At 35.1% G+C, this 24,602-nt stretch overlaps 1 protein-coding gene across 4 annotated transcripts in view; it reads left to right on the top strand.

Moving 5' to 3' along the window:
• MYO16 (myosin XVI) overlaps window positions 1–24,602 on the top strand; it is a 368,415-nt gene that overhangs the window by 223,829 nt on the left and 119,984 nt on the right. For all 4 annotated transcript variants that reach the window (XM_088160175.1, XM_088160176.1, XM_014883245.2 and 1 more), the window contains exons 17-20: window positions 19,429–19,540; window positions 22,842–22,959; window positions 23,722–23,793; window positions 24,405–24,546. In XM_088160175.1, the coding sequence (XP_088016301.1) occupies window positions 19,429–19,540; window positions 22,842–22,959; window positions 23,722–23,793; window positions 24,405–24,546 (444 nt within the window). The remainder of the gene's footprint in view (window positions 1–19,428; window positions 19,541–22,841; window positions 22,960–23,721; window positions 23,794–24,404; window positions 24,547–24,602) is intronic.

Here is a 24,602-nt window from a genome sequence, read left to right as displayed (position 1 = left end):
AGTGTCGAAACTCCCTGAACGCCACTGTTGAGGATCAGCTTAGTTTTAAAATCCTGCTGACAGAAACTAAAGCTCTAGGCTATTAGGAAACTGGAATTAATTGTATTTAATTTAGGAGGAGGGTAAAGATCATACTCAGAGGTTTCTCTGCTGTATTCCGCTTCTGCATTATGAGCAGTGTCAGCACAGGAGGAGAGAGAAGCTGTGGCAGGAGATGTTAGGATTACCATCCCTGCAGCTGAATGGCCAGGAAGGTCAAGTCCTTCTTCTTCCAAAGAGACCGTCTTCCAAAGATCTCTTAAATCTAAAACAGGTTCTGGTTGAACAAGTAAGGTTGTATTTTTTTTTGTTGTTGTTATTTTGTACAGGTTTTCCTGTCCAAACTTGATTACATGCAGCACATTCCTTTTCTCCGAAAGTCTTGCATTTTAAGCAAATTAACATTTATAAAGCAATGCAGTGATACTAGTAGCTCAAGCTGTGTGCAGTAGCATGCCTAGGGAGCAGAGGGTATAAAGACTTTTGGAGGACACTTGACAATATTTCTGCATTAAGTAGTAGTATGAAGACAGTTTCAAACACATGGGATATTTAAAAAACAAGAGAGTTACGTCTAAGTTATTTTCGCTGGACTTTCTTTCAGTACAATAAGTGAATGTGGATAGGTGAAATCCTAAGTAAAATAGAAAATATTTTGGGTTGTTTGTTGTTTATTTGGGTTTTTTTAAACTGCATGGTAGCAAATAATATAAAAAATATACACTTCCATCACTTTTCATCTTCCTGATATGATTAATTTATATTTCAGCTGTCTAGGGAAAAGCTTCAATTGGGAATGTTTGTTTCTTGAATATCTTCATGTAATGCAACCATGGAAATCTGATTTGCAATGAGTAGTACTATTTTAAGGGCAAGGTCTGTACATTCTGAATGTATTGAGGCATTTCCATTTACTTAGATTCCAGTGAGGTCTGACAGCTAAACTAAACTAGGCTAGTTATCAGGAAGCTAATGGGGAGAGATATAAAGCAGATATATTTGTCTGGGATTCTGGAGCAGATTTAAACTTATTTCAGCTAATTTAATGTCTAAGTAATCTGGAATATTTCCAATGTCAAAAGAATTGTCTAAATTTTATCTGCTGTCTTTTGTGCTTTACTTGTTTACTTTTGCTGCTTACCATGTATTCTTTTCCTGTTTACGCAGTATTTACTGATGTCTGAACTTTTAAAATTAATTCTTTTTTGAGGTTGAACAACCTTTACTTCATGTAGGTCATATGCATATTCCAAAGAATGTGCTTTCACATTGTTCTCTTTAATGTTTTTCCCTACCATCTTATAACTTCATCCTCCAGTTCCCATTTATTTTAACTGATAAGTCTTTATCCCAATACTCTACCTCCAGTTTTCCTTTGTTTTCCTCATTCACGCAGGTTTTCTGAGCAAATAGTGCTCATGAGGTTATTCAATTTGGTTTATTCTTTATGTAAGCAGGAATTGAACCAAAAGGAATGTTTATGTTTTTGTGGTTTTTTTCTTGAGCCTCTTTTTCTTCTCTTACTCTTTTTTTGAAGCTCAGGCTCTGTCAATCTCTTGGACCATGATCTTCGAGTGTCAGTGTTGATCTTTGCACTTCTAAGAAGGAAGTGTTCAGAGACAGCACCAGTAAATGACTGATGTGTGTGATTTGTTAGCTGGATAGTAATAATCATGACTAACTCAGTTTTATTGAGGATGGACACAAGAAACTATATTATATGTTGTATTAAGATACAACTTCATGTTTCAAAGTGATATTGATTGACTAGAGCTAATTTTATCGAATTCTAATGTAACAATTCACAATACATATTTTCAGATATATCTGAGATTGAAAAATAGAACGGAGTGTAAGTTTGGGGATTTTTTTTCATTTAATATTGATTTCAAAAAAGAATATTCAAAAATATTGATTTTTTTACTTGTGTGCTTCACTTCTGTTCACCTAGCTTTTAGGCTTAGTCTCATAATTTAGGTTTAGACTGCCATATTTTAATGAAAACTAAATGGAACCCGAAGGAATCTATTAGTGTACAGTAGCTAAGAATTTTTTCAGTGTTTTTTAGCAGGGGAAATGTGATGACTGGACCATGTAGACTAAATCTTCCTCCTTAAGATCATTACTGTGCATGTTAATATTCAGGAAATACCTAACAATAATGTCAGTGCTGAAGTTTATATACAGCATGTTTCTGAAAATTGACTACATTTCCTCTACCTTAAACCTCCTTTCTGTGAGACATTTGTGGATAGTTGTGTCCTACAAGACACATTACTAGGAGGTTGACACTGTAATTACAGAATATATAATCAGGATCACATCTTAGATTTTCAAAACAAAACTGAAATGTTAATTTGTGTCATCTGCTTGATTTTGCAAATTAAGTGGTTATTTTTCTATTTGTAGATACCTACACCTCATACATAAGGTATACCTTTATGTTATTAATTTTGTTTCACAATATTTGTTTTGAGTATCTGATTGTGCAGTTGTTTTGAGTGGTTCATCCTGAATTCAGGGTTAGTTACATACACATCCACACACTTGCATTCTAATTACATATCAAGATATCCAAAGCATTTTTATTATTGAGAACAGAACCAACTTAGCTTTGGATTTTAATGATTAATTTATTTGTTCCAGTTTCATCATTAGCAGCTTTTGATATTACTGCTTTATTCTCAAAGGATACTTTAAAAAATTATACCTCAGTGATATTTAACAATCATTAACTTACTTTAAATTCAAGAAGAATTTTTATTTAGCAAGGTAAAGGTAATAAAATTGCTCTGAGACAGCTCAGGGTCTTTGTCTGAGGTCCCAAGTGTAATTGTTATTTGTCTAGCTTTCAGAATAAATGCTGTAGAAATTCTGCTTTATTCAAGAGTGAAAATCTGAAACTCATATTCCTCTGGGTATTTTCTTTCATTTGATGTTAACAACCCCCACTTCATTGTATTATTCTTCATACATATTGATTGACTAGTGGCAGAGGATGTTCAGTCCTCCATTGGCAGACTCTGAGAGGCAAAGAAATCATTCCTTTTGATTACGTCTCTTTTTCAACAACTTTTTTTTCTCTCCATCATAATTCTAAAAAGCTGAACCTGTAAAACTATGTGTAAATGAACACATGATGTTTTCTCAGGAATGAATTTTGCATTTGTAGTGGCAGAGTAGAGCTAAGAAACTCTTCTTTGTATATCTGTGTTTTCCTAAATGAACTCTTATATCTGATAATATTTGCTAAGTTACATTCTCCTGGTGTCAGTTTGGAATAGAAAAAAAATACATCAGACCACATAAAAGTGCTCTGGCTTTTGCTTTTTTATTGATTTAGTCAGTTTACTTTTGCATGCTTAGTTTCATTCCACAAACTTGTATTTTTGTCATTTGACTGGTATTGATACCTTTTGATATTTATTTGATTTAGAGAGGCTTTGTCTTTCTTGTCCTCTTTGGTGTAAGCATGATATAGAAACAGGTACAGAAAATAAGAGAAGAATACTCCGTCTTTCATGTCTGTGGCATGGCATGAAAGGTGAAGCATAGGAGGCAAGAAAAAAACTGAAATCTGTTTCATTCAAAAGAAGAAACAAACTTGGTAATTAAGAGCACTGGGATCTTTAGAGTCTACTGAACACATCTGTCTTAATTTTAGCAGAAAACTATAGATACAATAAAACATTGTTTGGAATAAATTGCTTTAAAAGGGGAAAGCAAGTGCAAAAAAACCCCATAATGTGTATCAGTTGATTCTCCAATTTGTTGTGAATTCTGTTGATGAGTATCTTACACTTTTTCAAGTTCAACCTTTTGTTAGAAAAAAGAAATCTCCAAAGAGCTAAGAAAATTATTTACATATATATATATAAAAAAAAATAAAATATATATATATATATATATATTCAGGTTGAATTTGGTCCTCTGTTGAAGAAATTAAGTCTTGACTGTTTAAGCAGCCTACCAGTGTTTCATGTCAGATGGAAAATTGATGTAGCTCCAAGGGGTGATATTGCTGAAGAAACCCTGGCTTGAAAGTAGATGTGATTACTCACGTAAATGGTAGAAAAGTTAATTTGGCTTTTACTTTAAGTACAAAATATGTCCCTGTACTTTACTAGGTTGCTAATCATCTCGTATGTGGAGGGAGATTCAGTGGATTCAGCTCCTGAAACCACTTAGCTATTACATTACATAAATCTAGTGTGATAACACAGTCCTGTAATTTATGTTTCAAAAGTCACTCTTCGAATCGTTTTGATTCAATTACTGTTGAAGAATTTCCAGTCAGGATTGGGTGTTTCAGAAATTGTTATTGACCTACAGAACCCCAGTCACTGAACCCAGCTCATCTCAGTGTTAGACCTATTGGTGCTGATACCTCTCACTGTTGTCTGAGCTTGCTGCTTTACTCAGCTGCCTGTGCTGCTGTGTGTTTTTCATTGCACTGGTAGCCAACTCTCTCTAGGAAAGTCAGGCAAAGTCAACCCAAAGTGCAGCATAGTTTTCTTCCTCTAGTTCTTTCATTAATTGTAACTCAAAATTACCACTGATCTGAGGTTAAACCTGGTTGTGTGAGATTAGTGCCATTTACATTTTATATTTACTGATTTCCACAGTATTTTCTGAAGTTAGTTACTGAAAATGAGTTTTGTCGAAAGCCAACGAGTAACTAAAATTTTCTGAATATGCTAGTTGAGTGCTAATGACCAGAGGATGTCAGGATTTTCGTTTTATACAGCTCCTAAGAATGGCAATTCTATCAGTCTGGCTTCTGAATTAATTTTATGCAATGTAATACAGGACAGAATGGTATGTGAATGTCTTTTAATGAATCACCCATCATCCAGATGATCTTTGGAACTTTTAAATTCTGTGTATAGGTCTTGTCTATATCCAGTTAGCTTATGACATATTTCTTGGAATCATGGCACAAAATGTATTTATTTATTTATTTGTTTGTTTGTTTGTTTATTTCTTTATTTTTATAAAATGCACACATATATTAGCCAATTGAAGCAGGGGTAGCTGTATTTTTACCAGATCTGAGCAGATGGAACTCTGGGTCAGACAAGGAGACACACGGGGGAGAGCTGAAGAGGTCCATAGTGGTTCAGGTTTCTGGATTTTGGACTCAGTGATCTTAAAGACCTTTTCCAGCCTAATGATTCTATGATTCTCTGATCTGTGGCCTATCTGTGATAATAAGCCTTATGCTTGTATGATTGTAAGTTTAAACATTTCTCAAATAGTAATATGGGTAAGCAAAATTATTAGAACAGATGCAGTTTGCACAAGGAGAGATGCAAACAAGAAAGCATTCTGAAAGAAAAAAATTACTACGAATTTTCTGCTGACTGAAATGATAGAAAAAGGCACTGAAACAATGTAGAAATACCATTTGACAAAAAAACCCTGTATTTATAATCATAATTGCGGAGAAATGTAATGTATGGCTTCTGACAAGTGCTGGCACCTTCTAATTTCTACTTTAACCTTTGTGGAATTTTAACCTGATCAAATCATTAAATCGAAATTGACAGAAATCAGTTTACCAAGTGGCATTACAGCTTAGTATTAAACCTACACAGTAACTGCAGTGTTTATTTTGATGCTAGTATACTGACACCAGTTTTGTGATGTTTTCAACCAAAAGGATGATTATGAAGACTAAGGAAAGTGCTAACCACTGGAGAAAATAAGTCTGTGGCCTTTCACTGTAAACATTAATAACTGAAATAGGAAAATAAGTTATTTCATAGAATTGTTTTTGAAAAATAATGGGAAACTCTCCTATGTCATTAGAATTTTCCAGCATTGAATAAAATACAAAGTCTGCATGACCCTTCTTTGTTATAAATATTGCCACTCTGATCTAGTGGGTGGCATCCCTGCCCATAGCAGGGGAGTTGAAACTGGATGGTTTTTAAGGTCCCTGCCAGCCCAAGCCCTTCAATAATGATGATGATTGTATGTGGTTTTTTTTACTTAAATCATTATTCATTTGTCCTTATTTTGTTATCATTTTTCTGTCTCAAATAAAGATGGGTTAACACTGGTACTGCTAGACATTGTACATTTTTGTCCTAGTATTTATTTGTGTTTGATTCTGTATAATCATGTCTTTGGTTTTAGCAAAATCAGATTCATCCTCTATTAGAGATGCATCTGTACTTGTAGCTGCAGTCCTTTCCCCATTTCCATCATTCTCTCTGACATTCCTTTCCCAGTATATTTTCAGCTCCAGTATGTATATTTGCCACATTTCAGACTTAATCTCTTGTTTAAACAGGACTCCTAAATCAGGTAGCAATTAAGAGGAATGGAGCAGCATCTATTAAAATGTGTCCTATGATGAACTGAAATTCAGTGAGTATGTTATGGGATTAGGTTGGCCCCTAAGACAAAACTGGAACAAATGGGAACATCTCAAATTCTTTGGTTTTGTTTATTCTGGAGCCTGTTTTTTAAACATGCAATCACAATCCTCTCCTATTCCCATTCCTGCTTCCCATATATCTTAGAAGGGAAAGGACTAGTTTAAAGTATAATTTATTCTGTGATCACCTTTCTTCTCTGTTTATTTTTATTACCTTTTAAAATTGTACTTGTTTCTATTTTTGTTAGAAAGCAATGTATTTGAATAAAGCCTAGCTTTGCAGATCCCTATGCATAAATACAGTGTGGATTTTAGCACTAAGACCCAGTAGGGAATCTCTTTGTCCTGTTTTGACACACAGACCATGAAAGCACTCTAAATCTTCAAATGTGCTTTAGGAAGGCCAGTTTATTTTATACACTATAAGGTCAGTACCTTCAGCAGCTAAGTAACCTGCTTAGATGCAACTCTTCAATGGAGATCTTGGTGCAGTCTCTGAGGTTTACTTCAGGTTTGCTGAGCTTCTGTGTCCTCGGTCCCTTAGAGAGAGGAAGAGGAAGACACTGCAGGGGATTTAATGCCAGAAGTATTTAATTTCTGACCTTTCATCTAGCATGATTTTATTGTGAAGGCTGAAAAGATTTGAGAGAAACAGGCACATCCATCCATCCTGCTCACACTTTGGGCTGTCCTGGAATGCATTTGGGACAAAAATGGGTGCTGAGGCAGGGGAGCAAAACCGGTCTTGCTGAGCATAGGAGAGAAGATGGAGATTCTCCATTACTGAACCCTGTGTCCAACATCACATAACTTGATGGCTGTGTGAAATGCAGAACACTCTTCTTGCATTGAAGGAGTGCAGCTGTTAATTGTGGATTGTTGATTACTAAATAGATAACATATATAAATACACGTGAATTTGCTGCATTTATAGTTGCAAGGAAAATATTTTTGGTTTATGGAAAAAAGTAAGTTACAATAAAGTTTGGTACTGCACTAAGTCATATTTGTGTAGTGTATGATTCTTTCTTAGCCTGTGAAAAGAGAATAATCATTATGGATTAATTAATTATATTAATACTTCTAAAAAATTTTAATTCTTAAGTTAATTTTATATATATATATATTTCCCAGATCAAAGCTGCATATACAGGAAGAAGGGTGCTTCTTGTAAATCATCTTATCTGAAACTGATTCATGAACTACAATCAGGGGTTTTACGAAATAATTTTGAAGCATATTATTGTATTTTAACTGGATACTGGTGAAAGTTATATGCAGGTTTCAAAAGCACTTTTTATAGTTTAGATCAGATACTGTGGCTCTTAACACAGTTAGCTTTATTTAATGAATCAGCATTTCAAAAGTAGCAAGTGCTGGTGGAAAAATGCCTTAGAGGCTCATAAACTTCATGACATCTGCCTGGCAACCAGTGCCAAAGTCTGAATACAGAAATACAAAATTGCTTTTAGTTGTAGGAGCAAAGTTCAAACAATTTTTTAAGCATTTCAGGAAATGGATTGGACCAGTTTGCACTTGCATGCAGACTGGCTTGCTGTTTTTATACCTTCAGCAGTGCTTATTATTTGCTACTTTTTCATCACCATCAGCATTATGCTCCTCATTTCATATATATTAAGTTTCAAAATTATACTTTTAGAGTGGTAGTTCACAGAATAATGATCATGTGATTTTGTCCTGTAAAATATCCGAATCATGAGTCAGACAAACAGTCAAGGTGTACTGTCTGTATTAATTCTTGTATTACCATCAGACCTGGGAAAATTTCTATTTTAAGTCATTCCTGTTGTGCATTCATTTTTTTCTTTAATATAATAATTCTAAATTTATGTTTTTGTAGAATTTTAAGAACAGAATGCTTGAGTCTTTGATTTCAACCTATTCCACAAGATTATCGATACAATTAGGAAAAAAAACCCCCATACCTGATTGTTGCCTGCCAACATTTAACATTTTGAAGCTAAAGACCAATATGTCTTACTTTGCTTTCCTTTTTAGTATAGCCACGGTCTGTGTGTACTTCATAGTACACATAGTTTTTCTTACAGAATTATTTGAAATTTCATTTTATAAAATATCAAGGCAAAACTACTTACTGGATAACACATGGGCTAACATAAGCTTTCTGTGCTAAAACCAGTTTACAAAACACATACATAACTTGTAATTTTGTTAGTTTAGAAAACTAAAAATAAGAACTGTGTTCTGACTGTCATCAAATCTGTCTACAGTGTTTAGTTAATTAATATTATGCTGATACATTACTTCTTGGCATTAACAAAGCTATTCAGATATTTTTAAGTGCTGCTTTTGGTACTTAATTGCACGAGTTATGAGCAGAAATATGTGCACTTAAATGATAAGCAGTAACTCCAGCTCAGCGCTACAGGGTAACAAGGTTCAAAGGGTATGAAATTTGTTCAGATTCAAATACATTTAAAAAGTGGGGACAAAGGAGAAAAAAGGCAATAATACATGCCCTTTTTTCCTGAGAGAAAAAAGCCAGAAGCTATTCATTATTATGTTCTGGAAATGTCATTTACTTCATTGATGTCAACTGTTTTGCTTTGTCTTTATCTCATTCCTGTTTACATATCAAACAACTGCTAAGTGCAAAGCAGCTTTTCCTCACTAAGCAGAATACATTCTCCTCCCATATTCACATGAGATATTTAAAGAAATAAAAAGGTTTGTTGAAATTTCTTACTCTGTGAGTTTGTAAGTAAGGTAGAGATTAGTGGAATTTATTTTTGAAAGGTAATGGCTTGCTTTTATATACTCACCTAACCTTCATCCCCCGCAGTTCTGAAAGCGTTTTTTAAAACATATGTAGAACTATGAAGTAATTAATTTTCAGGCAGGCCAAACAATCCTAAAGTTTAATTATACCTAAACTACATCTTGGAATTTAGTAAGTAGTCACAGGAATAGCTAAACTTTTCCAAAAATTTAATGTATTTCAGAGAAATACTTCACAAATATTTAATACGAGAACAGTAAACTGACCTAATTGTAAGAAAACTGGTTTTTAAAGGCATACATTTTGTCTGTAACTAACCCATATCTGAGATGTTATGATTTCTACCTGAAGTTAAAGTAATAATTAACTGATCTGGTAATGTTGAATTTTTAGTGATGGCCATTGTGCTTAATCAGGGCCGCTACTCTGAACTGGATGGGAAGGAGGAATGGGGATTGCAAAGGAAAAAGCCATATGCCTTTCACATGATTGTGCAAGTACATGGTTCATTGGGCAGCACTAATAAGGGGAAGGAAGGGATTTAGCTTGTTAATCCATGATTCTTAATACAATGTCACATTAAATGACACCCACAACATGCATATCGATTGTGTTAGAGCTGGAACCTGATTATGAAAAACTGCTTCATCCTCCTGTGACGTTGGCTCTCTTGAGAATTTTCAAGCAACAAAGCATCAACTAATGAAGATTTTGTATTAATGTTCTGGTTTAGACTTTATATAATGACAAGTAGAGCTAAAAGATAAGTCTGTGTGGCTCATTGTGTATCAGAGACTCCTCAGGCGCTGTTGAACAAAAGGTGCCATGGCTGTGTTGGGGCAGGGGCTCATCTAAGCTAAATAGCTAAATACTGTGTTTTCTGCATTATGCCTAGGTCATACAGCTACAGTTCAGGAATGTTTGTATATTTTTGGAATCTCCATTGCATGGAGTAGAAATAAGTGTAAGATAACGTTTTCATGAGTTCTACAAATTACGTAAGCAATGCTTGGGACAGCTTAAAGTCTAGGTCACCAGTGCTACTTACTTATTTCCTACAGTCTCACACACCTCAGTCTGCCTTTCCTACTTTCTCAGTGAACCTGAGCTCAGCATAGGGTGTTCACCTATGACTACCAGTTACTGGTATTTATTTTGATTCAACTGAAATCAGTGGGACAAAGCACGGGTTTGAAGTTAGTTACGCAGAAGTGTTTTGCTGAATTGGGACAATACACAGTGGTGAAATAATTCCTTATTCTACTTCACAGTACTTGTAAACCTGGCAAGAAAAGAAACCAACTTCTTGTTTTTCCAGTGGCCTAAAATCAGTAAATATGATGTCATAATGGGCATGCTCTGTGCCTTTTCTTGGAACAACTGATGCAGTCAGTCTTTTATAGAAGCTGGCACTGAGAGCATATTTGTGTGTGCTTTTTAATGACACATTTTAATTAAGGTCAAGCTGTAAGAAAAGCCTTTACAACATTAGAAGAAAATGAATGGTTCCAGTAGGCATTCCTGAATCCATTCAGTCTGACTGATGTGCTCTTCTCTAGGCTATGGGTGCAGTATTTCCTACCAGCTTTCCATAAAGCTGAGTTCTGGAGTGGCTCATGCATAGCAAGGGACAAGTCAGTTCTGTATCCTGATTATCATCACAATTAGAAAGAATTTGGATGCCTCTGTGTGACAGGAGATATATGCAGGAAATCATATCCAGGATGAATGTGATGTTTTGAAAGAGCCTGGTTTCAATAATCTCTTCTAAATTTCTTTAACTGGACAGCACATAATGGTTTTGGAGAGCTATTGCATGACAGGTTTCCATAGGCTAACAGCATGATATATTAAAAAAACCCAAAAACCCCCAACAAAATCCAATAAAACAAAAATCAAACGGAAAAAAAAAACCCCAAAACAAGAAAACCCATAAAACCATAGGTGAGTGAGAACAAAAACCTTCTGGCTTGGATAAATGAATATTAAGTATCAGTTTTAAGGTTTTTCTTTTTTTTAATATTTTGAATTGGTGAAAGAATATTAAAGCTTTTATTTGTATGTCATTTTTGTAAAGGAAATAAGGGCTTTATAGACAAAATCCAGAATTTCTGATTCACAACATGATCTGCAGTGGCAAGCCACTGCCTAATTAAGTATTGATAGAGAGTCCTGTATTTAGTGATTAGTTTATCTGAAGTATTTATTCTTTACTCCTTCCATGTAAATTCTTTACCTAATAAGTGTGAACTCCTTTTAGCAAAAAAAAAATATACTATATTTTGTGTTCAATTGTGCTAAAGAAGGAGTTGATACTATTCTATTTCTCTATGGGTTAGTTAAGAGGTATCCTACTAACAGCAGAGAAATGGCATGTGGGCAAGTGGATCAGCAGAAGAAAGCACACCATAGAAGTTTTAATTTCTCACAGAAACCAGTTGGCTGGGTGTCTCAAAAAAGAACAGATTAGGACATTCAGCTCTTCTCATGCATTTATTTTCTTTTAATTTTTATCTTTTACCAACTAAAGGAATATCAACAGAGAAAAATAATAGTTTTCTTTTCTCTTAGTTTAAAAAAGGCATCCAGAGATCTGGTATACAAAGGTCCAAGACTTTGTATCAAGACAGGATCTACTGTGCAAACAGAGAGATCCTTTGAAAATCTATTGCCACAGCCACACAAAAGAAAGAAAATGTAACTGATTTGTGAGCTAATGTCAGGGCAGTTTCATCTGTGTTCACATTCATGTTCCTAGTTCTTATCAGAACCATGATTCTCTCATTCCTAGATCTTGAAACTTGTGATTTTCTGCCTCAGGGTGGTATTTGGAGTAAGCAAAGTTTCTGTTGTGACTTCCAGCCCTATATTTTCTTTTCAGTTCATAAGTGAAAAAGCCTAAGAACTGAAGTCTAAGTAAAGTAAGTTTGAGTTCATTTACTGTACACCTTTACCCAGAAGCCCAGTAGAATAAAGATCTTACCCTCCTTGAGTGATTACATGCAAGAAAGGACATTATTTCAGTCATCCTGGTAGCCTTATTAATAAATAATTTCACATAGAAGGTACAAACCATTTACTGTCTAGATACAAAATCAAGCTAAGTTGTATTGGCTTGGAAATGATGTGGTGGTCCCAGCATGTGTCCTGACAATTATTCTGATCCATCTTGCAGTGGATATTTTCATCAATTCCAAGAGTTTGGTCCTGTGCCCCAGGTCTTTTTTAAAAAACTCCAGGTATTTTGAAGGTATTAAAAAAAATCTTAAAAGAGGTTTTAATTGGTTTCTAGCTAATAAAAGGTAATCAAAGTATCTGGACATTTCTTGATGTTAAATTGGTAGTATCGGTTTTTCCTAAACTTGAGGTTAATTTCTACAAAATTTGAGTTCTCTAAGATTTTAAAAAAGAAAGATGATTTAGAAGTTAGTGTCAAAATATTTGTTTTCAAGATCAGAAGAAATTTTCCTGCTCATAAAATAATAATGCAGTATTTTTTTTAACTACTAGCTAGGCTAGTGGAAAGGGTTGCTGACCTGAGCAGAAGAGCAGAAATATTATCTTCGTTTGACTCATCCTTTGGTAGGGGTCTGGTGATTTTAGAACACTGTCATGCCTCCAGATATTGAACAGTGTAAATTTCTGATCAAATTTTGCTCATCCTCAGATATTTTATGGCTCTAAATTTACCTGTAGTAAATTTTTGCATTTTAGTGACTAAGTAAAGGTCAAGGTAATGTCTGAAACAATTAAAGGCTTATCTTTTCTTGATGTCTTACCTTTCTGGGACCAAAATTACTAATATTACATGAGATAAAAAAACTCAACCAACCAAACAAATCCCAACTTATCTGAGAAATAAATTTAATGTGTTTCATAGGATCACAGAATAATTCATTTTGGCAGGGACTTCAAGGGGTCTCTAATGTACTGCCTGCTCCAAGCAGGACCAGCTGGCAGATCCGATCAGGTTATTTAGAGCTTTGTCCAGTCTTGAAAATCTCCAGGTATAGTCCTCCAGACTGTGGGAATTTTTGTCTTTGTAATATCTTTTTCTGTCTTCTGTAGGTGACATTTAATGAGCAATTTTGCAGTTAAGTCTATTTTCTGATACATTTTTGCTGCTGCCTTCTTCTGGGTTTTCTCTTAACTGATCCTGCTTTTCCTGAAATGGGATGCCCCAAATCACACAGAGCAGTCCAGTTGAAACTTTAACCACGCTAAGTATTTCATTACTCCTATGTTGTCTATGCAAATAAGGATGTTATATATAATAATTAATTTTTTGCATTATCAAGGCATACTTGACTCTCATTTAGTTTATACTAGATGCTGTTCTGATGATCCAATGCCTAATCAGCCTTACCTGCCTTGAATTTGTACATTCAGTTATCTCTTTGTCTTATTCTATAATCATTTGCTGATGAATTGTGTATTTTTAATAGTCATTTCTGTTTGGCCTAATTCCTAGACAAAATATGCTTTCATCTGGTCTCCGTCATTTTGTCTAACCAATAAAGCAGGATACCCTTATTAAGCCCCATGCTTTTCTGTGTAGTTTTGGTTTGTTTCTGGTTGGGTTGGTTTTTTTTTTTGGTATTAAAGATGTGTCCTCTGTTTCTAATCTGAGCACAGATTGTTCTGAATATAATCAATTAGGAAATTAAGCTTTTTGCCTGTAACCTGAGAGGATTTTTACTGAAGATCTTGACTGTGGTAGCTGAAATCCTTATTACAAGCAGCATTTACTTTACTATAATCTATAATATCGTTTCAAGACTTTTTTGTACTGATTTTGTACTGTTTCACTTATATCAAACCTGCTATAGCCCAGAAAACTATGTAACAAAATGGAGATGTGTCAGCATTCATCCTCCATCAGGAAAGGAGTCAAGTGGGAAGCAGCTAGATACCAGCTTAAAAACAACTCCAACTCCCTTTTCTAAATTGCAGTACTTTATCCTAAAATTTTACAGTGACTTAGAACCACTTAAAGGTAGAGTCCTACCAAGAGTTCTTTTAATTATTCATGAAAAAATGTATTTACTTCTGGAAAGCTCCCAGAAAATAAGTGTCCATCTGGCAAATCCACAGTTCATCTTCATCTTTAATTGAAACCCAATTCTAACTCTCCAGACAAAAGGGAATTTCTGATGAACTGGTCACAATTTGCTGATCTCTTTCAGACAGTTTCCCTGCCAGACATGACTTGAACCATTGCAATGAAGTAGATATTCCTCTATGGTACAGAGCAATATGTATAAATGTGTGTGGCATAAAATGGCTGCTCTTACAGAATACTTGAACATTTTAGGTGTCAGATTCCACAAATGCAAAGTTGTTAGGATCGTGTTTCTGTAATGTTTTACTTTGTTAGTAAAATATCAAGATCTATTATCAGATTTCAAAATTGTTTATTTTTGTCTTTTCACAGATTTTATATAAATGCAGCAGTTCTATGAATAAACATGAATTACATGAATTGTCTATGTTGAATGAGGTAGATCACTTTGATACTAAATGTTTTTGGGTTACAGTTCAAAAGAAAATAAATTAATATAAATCAGATATTATTTTGCTGAGTTTCTGTCAGGGCAAACAGTCAAAACTTTTCATTTTAGTCTTTGCTTGTCTTAGCTAGTTCTAACTTTAGTCTCCTTATTTGCTCAATCATCTAAGCAGGGGATTAACTATTTGAACAAAGTTTTTTAACTGGTGGGGTTATGTAGGAAATTTTGAAATATGCTTATGTCACAAAAGTTCAATATTGTTCAGGTAAGATGACATACATATTTCTTCTTCACATTTGAGATCTGTGTACCAAATACATAAGTCAAATAATTGTGATGATGTGTAACAATTTTAATGAGAATGATAAGGTAGACAGGTAAGTTAATTATGGAATTATATGGGTGGTTAATGCTTAAGAATTGAATGTCATACTAAGTACTTTTTTATACTCTTGGTTTTAATGGTCACACTCCTACCTGAAAATTTGATCTATGGTGTGCCTTCTAATGATAGCTCAAAATTGTATATTATGATAAACAATATACTAAAAAATTTCCACCATTGACTTTTTCTTCTAAATAGTATTTTTTTTTCTTTTAGAGACTAGAATAGATAAGAGTGCTACAGTGCTGCGAATTCAAACTGTTGGGAAAAAAATCAGAAAGTAAAACTATATAGTCTCTTACATTTCTCAAGAAATTGTCTATCTAATGTAGCATTGTTCTTTACTGAAAGTGACTATACTACAATTCAATTAGTTAATCTTCTTTAAGAAAAGAAGTTTTGTGAATCAGTGAGTTTTTTCTTTTTTGAAATAAAAATCGTTGACCATGACTTTAAAGCTTTTTTGTGTGATGATAAACTGTCTGTTAAAAGTACTAGTCTGATGCAAATGTCAGCATGAGGTAGCATTTAAACAAATAGTTACACAGTTAGCAGAAAGGAGTTAATTACTACAACTGCATAAACTCTTTGGTTTGTCACTTCTGCGAGATATATAAATATCATTTGCTTGAGTAGCTGCCTTCAATTAAGAGACTCAACTTCATCCAAAATCTGAGAACTATTTTCTTAAGCTACAGTAAACTAATGTGAATGTGCATTTGCAGAATGAATTTGCACACAGAGATGTGCCAGTAAGGCGAGTAAAACTGAACTAAGGAAGTATGAAAGTGGTGCACAGCCTGTGTGCATCAGCTGTTATGGAACATCAGCTCTGGACTGTACAGCAGTATTACCTCTTTTACTAAAATTATCAGCAACAAAGAACTCAGGAGTCACCAGATCTAGTTTACATTTGAACACAGAGTATTTTGTTGGAAAATTGTAGGAGCATTGCACACACTCAAGTAATATTGTAGGTTTTCATTAGTATAGTTCACAATGGCAAAAAATCTAAATAAAAATAATAACTAAAACCTCCATGGTAAGTTCAAAATATAAATTTTAAGCAGTTTAGTTACTCATCATCACCAGCAACGCCATTCTGCCCAGGCCACTTCAATGTCAAAAGACAAAAGTGCACTATAGATATGAGGAAAGATACACATCCTGGAAAAAAGTTTACATTTGATGGAAAAGTGATGTATCTTCAACCAAGGAATGTTTATTATTATTAGGACTTTTGCACTGTGACACATCTCTTTCCCCTTTCCTTAATTTTGTAGGAGAGGGGGCAATTTAAGATTTGTTCTGGACTCTACTTCTTAAACATAAATAGGTAATAATAAGAGTAGTAATATTGAGATAAATGATGTCTCAAACCTTTTTATTCCTCAAAATCTTTAAGGTGGAAAGAATGAGCTGCCAGGGAGCTTTTTTTAAAAGAAAAATAAAATTATATCCAAATGTTACTATGTTTCTGAGGCAGAATGGACTTAACTAATAATAAAATACGTTTTGTTGTATGGTTAGAATATATTGTATTACACTTTGTATTTCCTACGTTTTGGGAGGGTTGTATGATATCAATCAGCAGTTCCAAGTACTCTATACAGTTAATCCATCCTTAATATGAGCCTACTTTATATTATAAACGTATAACAGTTAAATGTGCAAATCTTCAAAGCAACATTTTATATTTCATTAGTCCTTAAACAGGTTGGAAAATGAGTGGGCCTCCTGAAATGTTACAAAATTATTTAATTGCTTTTAGACTGGGGAAACTAAATTGAAGCACACCTTAGAAAATGTCCAACTGCATCCCTTTCCAAGAGCACCAGCACATCTGTTGATTAAGTCTTCAGGACGTGTATAGCTGGGAAAGTCAGGTTCTCTTCCAGCAGGCAAGTCCCAGCAGAGGCTGCAGTTTCTATGGTTTTCAGATGGTTTTTAGAGCCATAGGCACCTGGTTTGGCAGGCACCCATTTTGCCCCCTGCTGTATCAGCAAGAGCTGTGCTGAAGGCAAGAACTGGCACGTGTGGTTTCATGCTGCAGCTCAGCTCTTTCCTCTCAGAGAGTGAGGGTTCTGCACCACCTCGCTGTGCTGCTTTCAGAGGTGTTGGTACTGCTCACACTGCTTTTTGCAACAATGGTACCCACTAGCACTTCAGCTGTGCTAAAAAAGTGCTGGTTGAATGGGATTGCTTAAAAAGGAGAAGTGTGGAGTATTCTCTTCACAGAACAGGAAAGGCTACTCCCTGCTCAGTACAGAGAGAGACAAAGAGTTATTTAGAGAGAAAATCATTGAGGAGGAGGCTTTTTTTGCATAAATGGCCATATGCTTCCAACTCCTACAACATTCAACAATAGAATATTTTGACAGCAGAGTGGCTGCTGCTGTAAATCTCCTAATTACAGATCAAAAGTGCCACCAACTCAGGATGCATAACATGTTACTGGCATAAGTTCATGCAGCAGTTCAGAAGAGTGGAAAATTTTCTGGTGGATTAACCTTTACACCAGTAGGTTCTATGCCAGATTCAGTATTAGATGTATTCTAGGCTCCTTTTGAACCTATAGACAGTGTAAAAACTCCAGGGGAAAAAAACCCAAAAAACAACATAAAGCTGGCTATACTTTATATCATCTTTTCTAGCTGATTGGACAGCTATGCTTCATTAGTACCTACCTCAGTCTGACAAAATTAATGTTTTAGTAACCTCGAGGAACCAGTGCTGAGTTCTGGCAGTGATGCTCACAGACCCGTGTTCTCAAAGGTTTGTGAACCACCACCTTTATCCACTGATGTCAGAGGCTTGTTCATACTTGAGATATCTGCTGAGTTAGTCCTCCTGTGGGTGCAAAAGATACTTATGTACCCAGGCAGACATTTTTAACCCCATCATTCTTCTCCTTTCCACTTTCTTGGGTAAATTATGCCATTACCACTGCAAGGGAAATCCACACTGGTAAATCTAGTATGTGTTCACTAAAAATGCATTTTATGTTTCATTGGGGTTACTATTTAAACCTCATTATCTGTTAGAAAAGTGCAATTACTGAATAATTCTTCCTACACAGTCATGTAAAAGGGCACCCTTACAAGAACTACCACCCCTAGTAGAGTGTTGCCAGACCTGCCATGGTAACAGAAGTTTATTTTGAAACTATGTCTTCTCTATAGTGGTATGAGAACATGATTGTAAACAAGAATTGTAAAAAATTAAACCAGTATTGTTTCCCATATTTAAATGACAAATCATGGACTGAACATCAGTAGAGAGCAGAAAAATTGTGGGGAATTTTTGTTGTAATTGTGGTGAAGGGTGAGGGCTGCAATGTGTGTGAGTTGTCCACCTTTGTTGGTGTAGTGATGATATTTGGATAGAGGTGTGGAGAGTTCTCTTGTTTATTTAAGTGACTTTTGTGAAGATTGCAGATTGTGTCATGAATGTACATTTTAATGCTTATGATAATTTAATCAAAACAATAAAAGAAAATATCTTACATTCTCAGCATTATGTAATTAGAAGTCAGGTCCTGTAAGATATTCAGACACCTCATTCTTAGTGATTTCAGCTCTATAAAGATACCTAAATATTTTTAAAAATACAGACTTACTTCAAGAGGGTCAAAATAAATGGTTGTAAAGGCAAGATTGAAGCACTTTTCAATAATCTGTTTTGCTACAGTTTGTGATTAATCTTTTTTGTATTATTACTCTTTATATTGCTTCTGTGTTTTTTTTTCCCCTGAGTTAGCTGCTGCACTAGGTGTCTCTCTTTCACTCTACTAACCATTGTTTTTGGGAAGGTGCATAAAATTTCCTTCTACTTGGCAGTGTGCACAGCAGTGCAGCTTAAGGGCTGTACACTTACTGCTCTGTGTATTTGGTTGCTGCTTAATTTTGAGAGATGTTCAGTATACCTATCACCTATTCAGCTGCTGGGGGAAGGAGTGATCGTTGTGGCAGTTGAGGGCTGATCTATTCCCTTGTCAGCAAGAGGGGAATTTAAAGTAGTCAGAGTTATCAGAGGTTCTCCTCGAATTTGCCTTCTGAAGGGGAATCTCTGGTAGTGCAAGACTGGGAAAACTGGCACTGCTATAAATCCTGTTTGAACTTTCAGCTTTCACGTAGGGCTAAAGTTGGGGTTGTGGGGAGTCTTAAGCAAAAGTTTAAGAAGGGAATACAGAACATTCTGTCACTGGGACTGCTCCCTCCAAAGTATAAGAAAAAACTGCAATAAACCTCTGGTTAGAAAAAGTCCAGTAAAGCTGGACTTTAACTTCAAAAGTTTTATCATGCACTAGCTTTGTAAATACCAGATATGCTGTTTTTCCTTTGTGCAGGTATCTAAGCCAGACTGTATCAGAAGAGACGATGTTAGCAGCCAACCCTCAAAACAGGGAGAAATTGACCATACTAAAACAAGCTCTAGGTGCTCTGGGATTCAATAGTCTGGTAAGTTACATGAGCTTATGTATTTTTGGCCAAAATGATCATATTAGTTGAAAGCAGGCCATAAGTAACTCTCACAGATAACCTTTTGTGGGGAAAAGAAGCGTCTTTCTGTCTTTTTTTTATTTTATTTTATTTTTTTTTTTGTCCTGTTAGTTAAGACCTTGAAACAAATACAGCACTAGTTCACTCCAGGGAAATTACTGTAATCACTTTTAATTAGACCCAAAACCAACAATGTAAATCTTTTTCGTTCTTAAAGATTCACAAAACTGCTTCAAGGTATAATACTCTGAACAATTAAATTACATAGATGAAAAGAAGTAATCAAATCCCATATGACACCTCATAAAAGCCATGGAAATTTTTTCCTCTTCCTGATTATCTCCCCATCCTTTTTAATTTTGTGAAACACACATATGCTAACAGCACCTGAAAAGAAGTAAATACCTATTTAGGCAAAGAAAATTAGAGGCAGGTAACTTGAAAGAGCTGTCTTAATTCCCCAAAAGCAACAAGAAGATAGGCCTGCTGTTTGTCTTTAAGCCTATGAAACTAATGAAGAAGATAATTTGGAAAATTAATCAAGAAGAGGTTCTGGAGCACAGAAGCGTGACAGAAATCAGAAGAAATAGAGAGATGAATATAAGAACTCATGTGAACTGTATATCCCTTCAGGATACTACAGTGCTTAACAAAATCCCCATATTTCTTACATATGTATATGCTACTAGCACACTGTAGCTGGAACACTTCTGCAAGAGAAATACATAAGCAACAGTAGTTTTAGAAGGAGGTAAGCACTTACCCCTGTACAATATCATTAGAATGAAGGGGACAAAAAGTTAATGGAGCTCTAACCTAAAACATCATAAAAAATGGCAGATGGGCAGCAGTTGTAATAAAAAAGGATCAAACAAAAAAATGTGTGAATCTGCTGAAGCTGTTATTTAGTTGGGAGATAGACTTCTGTGGTGGTACATCATGGAGCTGTTTGGCATTCCCTAGTTAAGGCAGTCAAAAGAAATCGTCACCTTTCAATGTAATGAAGAGTAGGGTTTATTTTAATGAATGTTCATGAGGCCATATACAAAATTAAATGCATATGGCTATATTTGACAATGTTATTCCTTACTCTTAGTGGCTCAACCTCTGTACTAGTAGATTTCAAGAACAAAAGGTCCAGACAGTTCTGGATTTAGCCCAGTGTTCACAGTTTGGTGGATCTCTCTTGCTCTTTCATTAATGTTTCTGTTCTGTTGAGAGAGGGATTCAGCCCATAAGTAAATAATTGAATGCTAAATGAATCATGATTTATAAGCCTGCAGTAAATGACTGAAAATGCTTCATATACAGTATTCTTTTAAGTCCTGTACTTCATATCACTCAGAATTCTTGAAAATAAGTTACCTCTCAGAAAAGTGTCAACATCTTGAAGGCTGGTCTGTATTCAGCCAGCATTAGGATAATATTTAGGGGGCAAGAAATCTATGAAAATCTCAAGTATTGCAGGCTGATCTCCTGAGTGCAATATGTAAATAAAACACATTCCTAAAGTTTCTACCCATTACTTCTGAGGTACATGTGAAGTTCTGTACATATCATTTGTTGACTACCTAGCCACATTTAATGATAGAGTAGATAACCTTTTTGAAAAACTACATAAAAAATTCCATAGCAGTCATTAATGATATCTTCCAAGGTATGTTAATGTTTATTAAAAACAATTACTGTTTTAAAGGTGGGGGAACCTGCATCTTACACAACGAAAAAGTGTTTGAGAATCTGGAATGTGAAATATACCTGAGACCTTACCAAAATCACCAGAGGAAGGGCTATCCCAGCCTGCTGCCATTCAGTGCTGCACAGTCACACCCTGACCAGTCCTGAATGAGTTAACCTGAATGAGGCAAGCAGTGTTCAGTGCTAGTGTGCCATGTTATCTTGCCTGAGATACCATCCCAAGAAGCACAGTACAGCATCCTAGTTGGAATTCTATATTAGCATAACTTCTATTTTAAGGGTTAACTTGTTCAGACTTTCTCTGTATATACTGGATTTTTTTGACTCTTCAGCTTTGATACCATGTAATACTGAAATACATTGTTGCCCTATTGACATCTCCCTCATACAGTGAGAGCTTGATATTCTTGTCTTAAAGTTTAGAGAAGCAAACTTGCTTAGGCAGCACTGGAGGTGCTATAGTCTATCCCAGAAAGACTGCAAGCTTTTCTAATGCCCTTTGATGATTGGCACATTTATAAGGGAAAGGAACATGAAGAAAAGAAGAAGAAAACTTGAGAAAAAAAGAGGATGTATCAGCTAAGTATTTAATTAGTAGTGTATTTATAATCTTAGTCTGCAAATTCTGATAAGTGAAATCTCTCACTGTCACTTCTGCAGTTTTAGCAAAATCAGGTTCTAAATATTATTTTTTCAAAAATACTTCAAGAATTATCAATTAACTTTGCTGTACATAATGCCATGTAATGTTATAGTGGATATCAGGTTTATGAACCTGTTTTACCATTTTAAGAAGCACCATTGTTATATAACTGACCTTAAAAAAAACTTCCAAAACCACACAATCCTTTCCATATTTTAGGATTTAAGGTTCATATTCCATGGAACATATTTTTTTTCTTGAATTTAAAAATACTTTAAATATTATTAACCAACCAAAACAACTTAAGAAAGTTAGTTTTCTTCTTGCTGTGATAAAAATGAGACAAGGAAAAATCTCTCCCTAAAGATAACTGCTTCACAATCTGAGACATCACAGAAGAGTATGCAATCCCGGAGGGAAAGTGTGAGAGTAAGCAAAGTTGCTTTTCTTTCTTTCAGACCTTAATTACAGCTTTTAATAGCAGGAACATATAGAGCTAGACACTTTGTTTGTGAATTCAGGTGGCTGAGGCAAAAAACCCCTTGCTGTTCCCAGATACAGAAATTGTCTCAATGGAAATTCTCTATGGACAAGTTATGTTTTATTTTTTGCAGAAACAATGCATCCATTAAAGACATGTCAGTATTTTTATCACATTCGGAAAAAAAATCTCTTAACCCAGCAGTTAATGTGACTTATATTAAAGCAAAGGAAATAAAAAGTAATTTTGTTGGTACATGTCCTAGCTAGGTTTTATGTCAAATTTCCTGAAAATCACACGTGAATGCTTTTCAACTTATCAAATGCTGATGATACAAGCTAACAGAATTTGTATTTTTATAAAGCATTGCCTTTCACTGATGGTGTCCAACAGATCTTTCCTTTATCTTTAATTCTGAAAAAAAAAAATGTGTGCAGGAGGTGGAGAACCTGTTTGTGATTCTCGCAGCAATTGTGCATCTTGGAGACATTCGCTTTACGGCTCTGACAGACGCAGAGACAGCGTTTGTGTCAGACCTGCAGCTCCTGGAACAAGGTCAGTAGGACGCGACCCTGGAGCGGCGCCCGCTCCGCCCGCAGCAGCGAAGTTGCGCTGTTCCACCGACAGATGGAAACACAATTCCAGGGAGACGAAAGAAATGACTTCTGAAAATTCATAAGTTACTGTGGGAAGACAGTACCCAATTGACTTGGATGTTTTATAAATTGCAGATTTTTATGGGATGAAATAAAATGCCAGTATTGCAAATCAGCTAATTAAATGTCATATTTAATGCTATCTTTTGCCAAAAGAAATTGAACAGTGCACTTTGTGTGGTCTTGTTTTGAAATGCTCTTGTACTGCTTGTCAACAGCTGAGCAATATGCCTTGCATTGAATTCCTTACATTCAAAATCTATGTTTTAAAAGAATCTCTTGTTTCTGTACTTTGAAGTTTGCCCTCTTGGTCACTAAAAGGTCTCCTCCAAGTGGCTCATGGATACAGAATGTCATTAAGTAGCATACCTTCACTCTAATACCACAGAAAGTCTGCCAAACCCTGGGGAAAGTCCTGAGTAATCTTTGAAGGGGAAAGAAAGCTGTAATGTAATATACAGATACATTCAAACTTCACAAAGTACTGGTTATAATAATCCGATTTTATGTGTTTGTTAATTTTGATTACTTGTGTGACAGCACCCTTTAATGTTTGGATTCTTTCACTATTCAAAAAGAAATCTACGGAAGAAAATCTGCTGCAAAAAACCACATATGCAGTACAGCATAAATCAGTCTTTACATTTTCTTTTCCTTTCAGTGGCAGGAATGCTGCAAGTTTCACCAGATGAGCTTGCTTCAGCCTTAACAACTGATGTTCAGTATTTTAAAGGTAATCTTTTCCAAGCTTACATTCTCATAGATCAGACCTGGTGGCATTTTGAGCCTTTTGATTTAAAAAATTTAAAAGCTGTCAATTTTTTGTTTCTTATTTCTTGTTTGGTCCTGTAAACAATCCCTGTGAGAAATATGCAGGCTTATCTGCCATGCAGTAAATCAGACTGGGCTACCAAATTAGAAATGCCTTTGTAATATGGAACAAAACAGTTTCACACTGTGATGCCTATGGGCTCCTAGCTTGGTTAATGTTACAAAAGTGTGTCAAGATAACAGATTAGGTATGAATAGAAAATATTAGTAAGAACTGTAACCAACAAGTCTTGGGAAAAAATCTAAAAAAAATTTTTTCAGTAAAGTATTAGTTCTGTGTAGTAGTCATACACATTTCTTTTGCACAAAGTACAAAAGCATGTATTTCCAAACTTAAAATCTTTTGAGTGTTGACAGTCTTTTCATCTTTCACTGGAGGTTTCAGAAAAAAGCTAACACCATGTAAATGTTTGGCAAAGGAGAAGTTACTGTAGCTAAATTTACTGCAACTAAAATTACTTAAGGCGAAGTTCTCAGCACACTTTCATCTCCATTTTCTGCTTTTTCTCTTAGGAGACACGATTGTTCGGAGGCACACTATAGAGATTGCAGATTTTTACCGGGATCTCTTGGCAAAATCTCTATATGGTCGTTTATTTAGCTTTTTAGTCAACACAATCAACTGCTATCTTCAAAATCAAGATGAGAGTGGCAGGTAGGAGTGCCATTGGAAACTATTAGACTGTAAATACAACTGTACAATTTCAGAAC

Source organism: Sturnus vulgaris, chromosome 2, assembly GCF_052056855.1.
Source record: "Sturnus vulgaris isolate bStuVul1 chromosome 2, bStuVul1.hap1, whole genome shotgun sequence".
Classification (NCBI taxonomy): domain Eukaryota; kingdom Metazoa; phylum Chordata; class Aves; order Passeriformes; family Sturnidae; genus Sturnus; species Sturnus vulgaris.
This window is presented reverse-complemented; position numbering and strand designations above follow the sequence as displayed.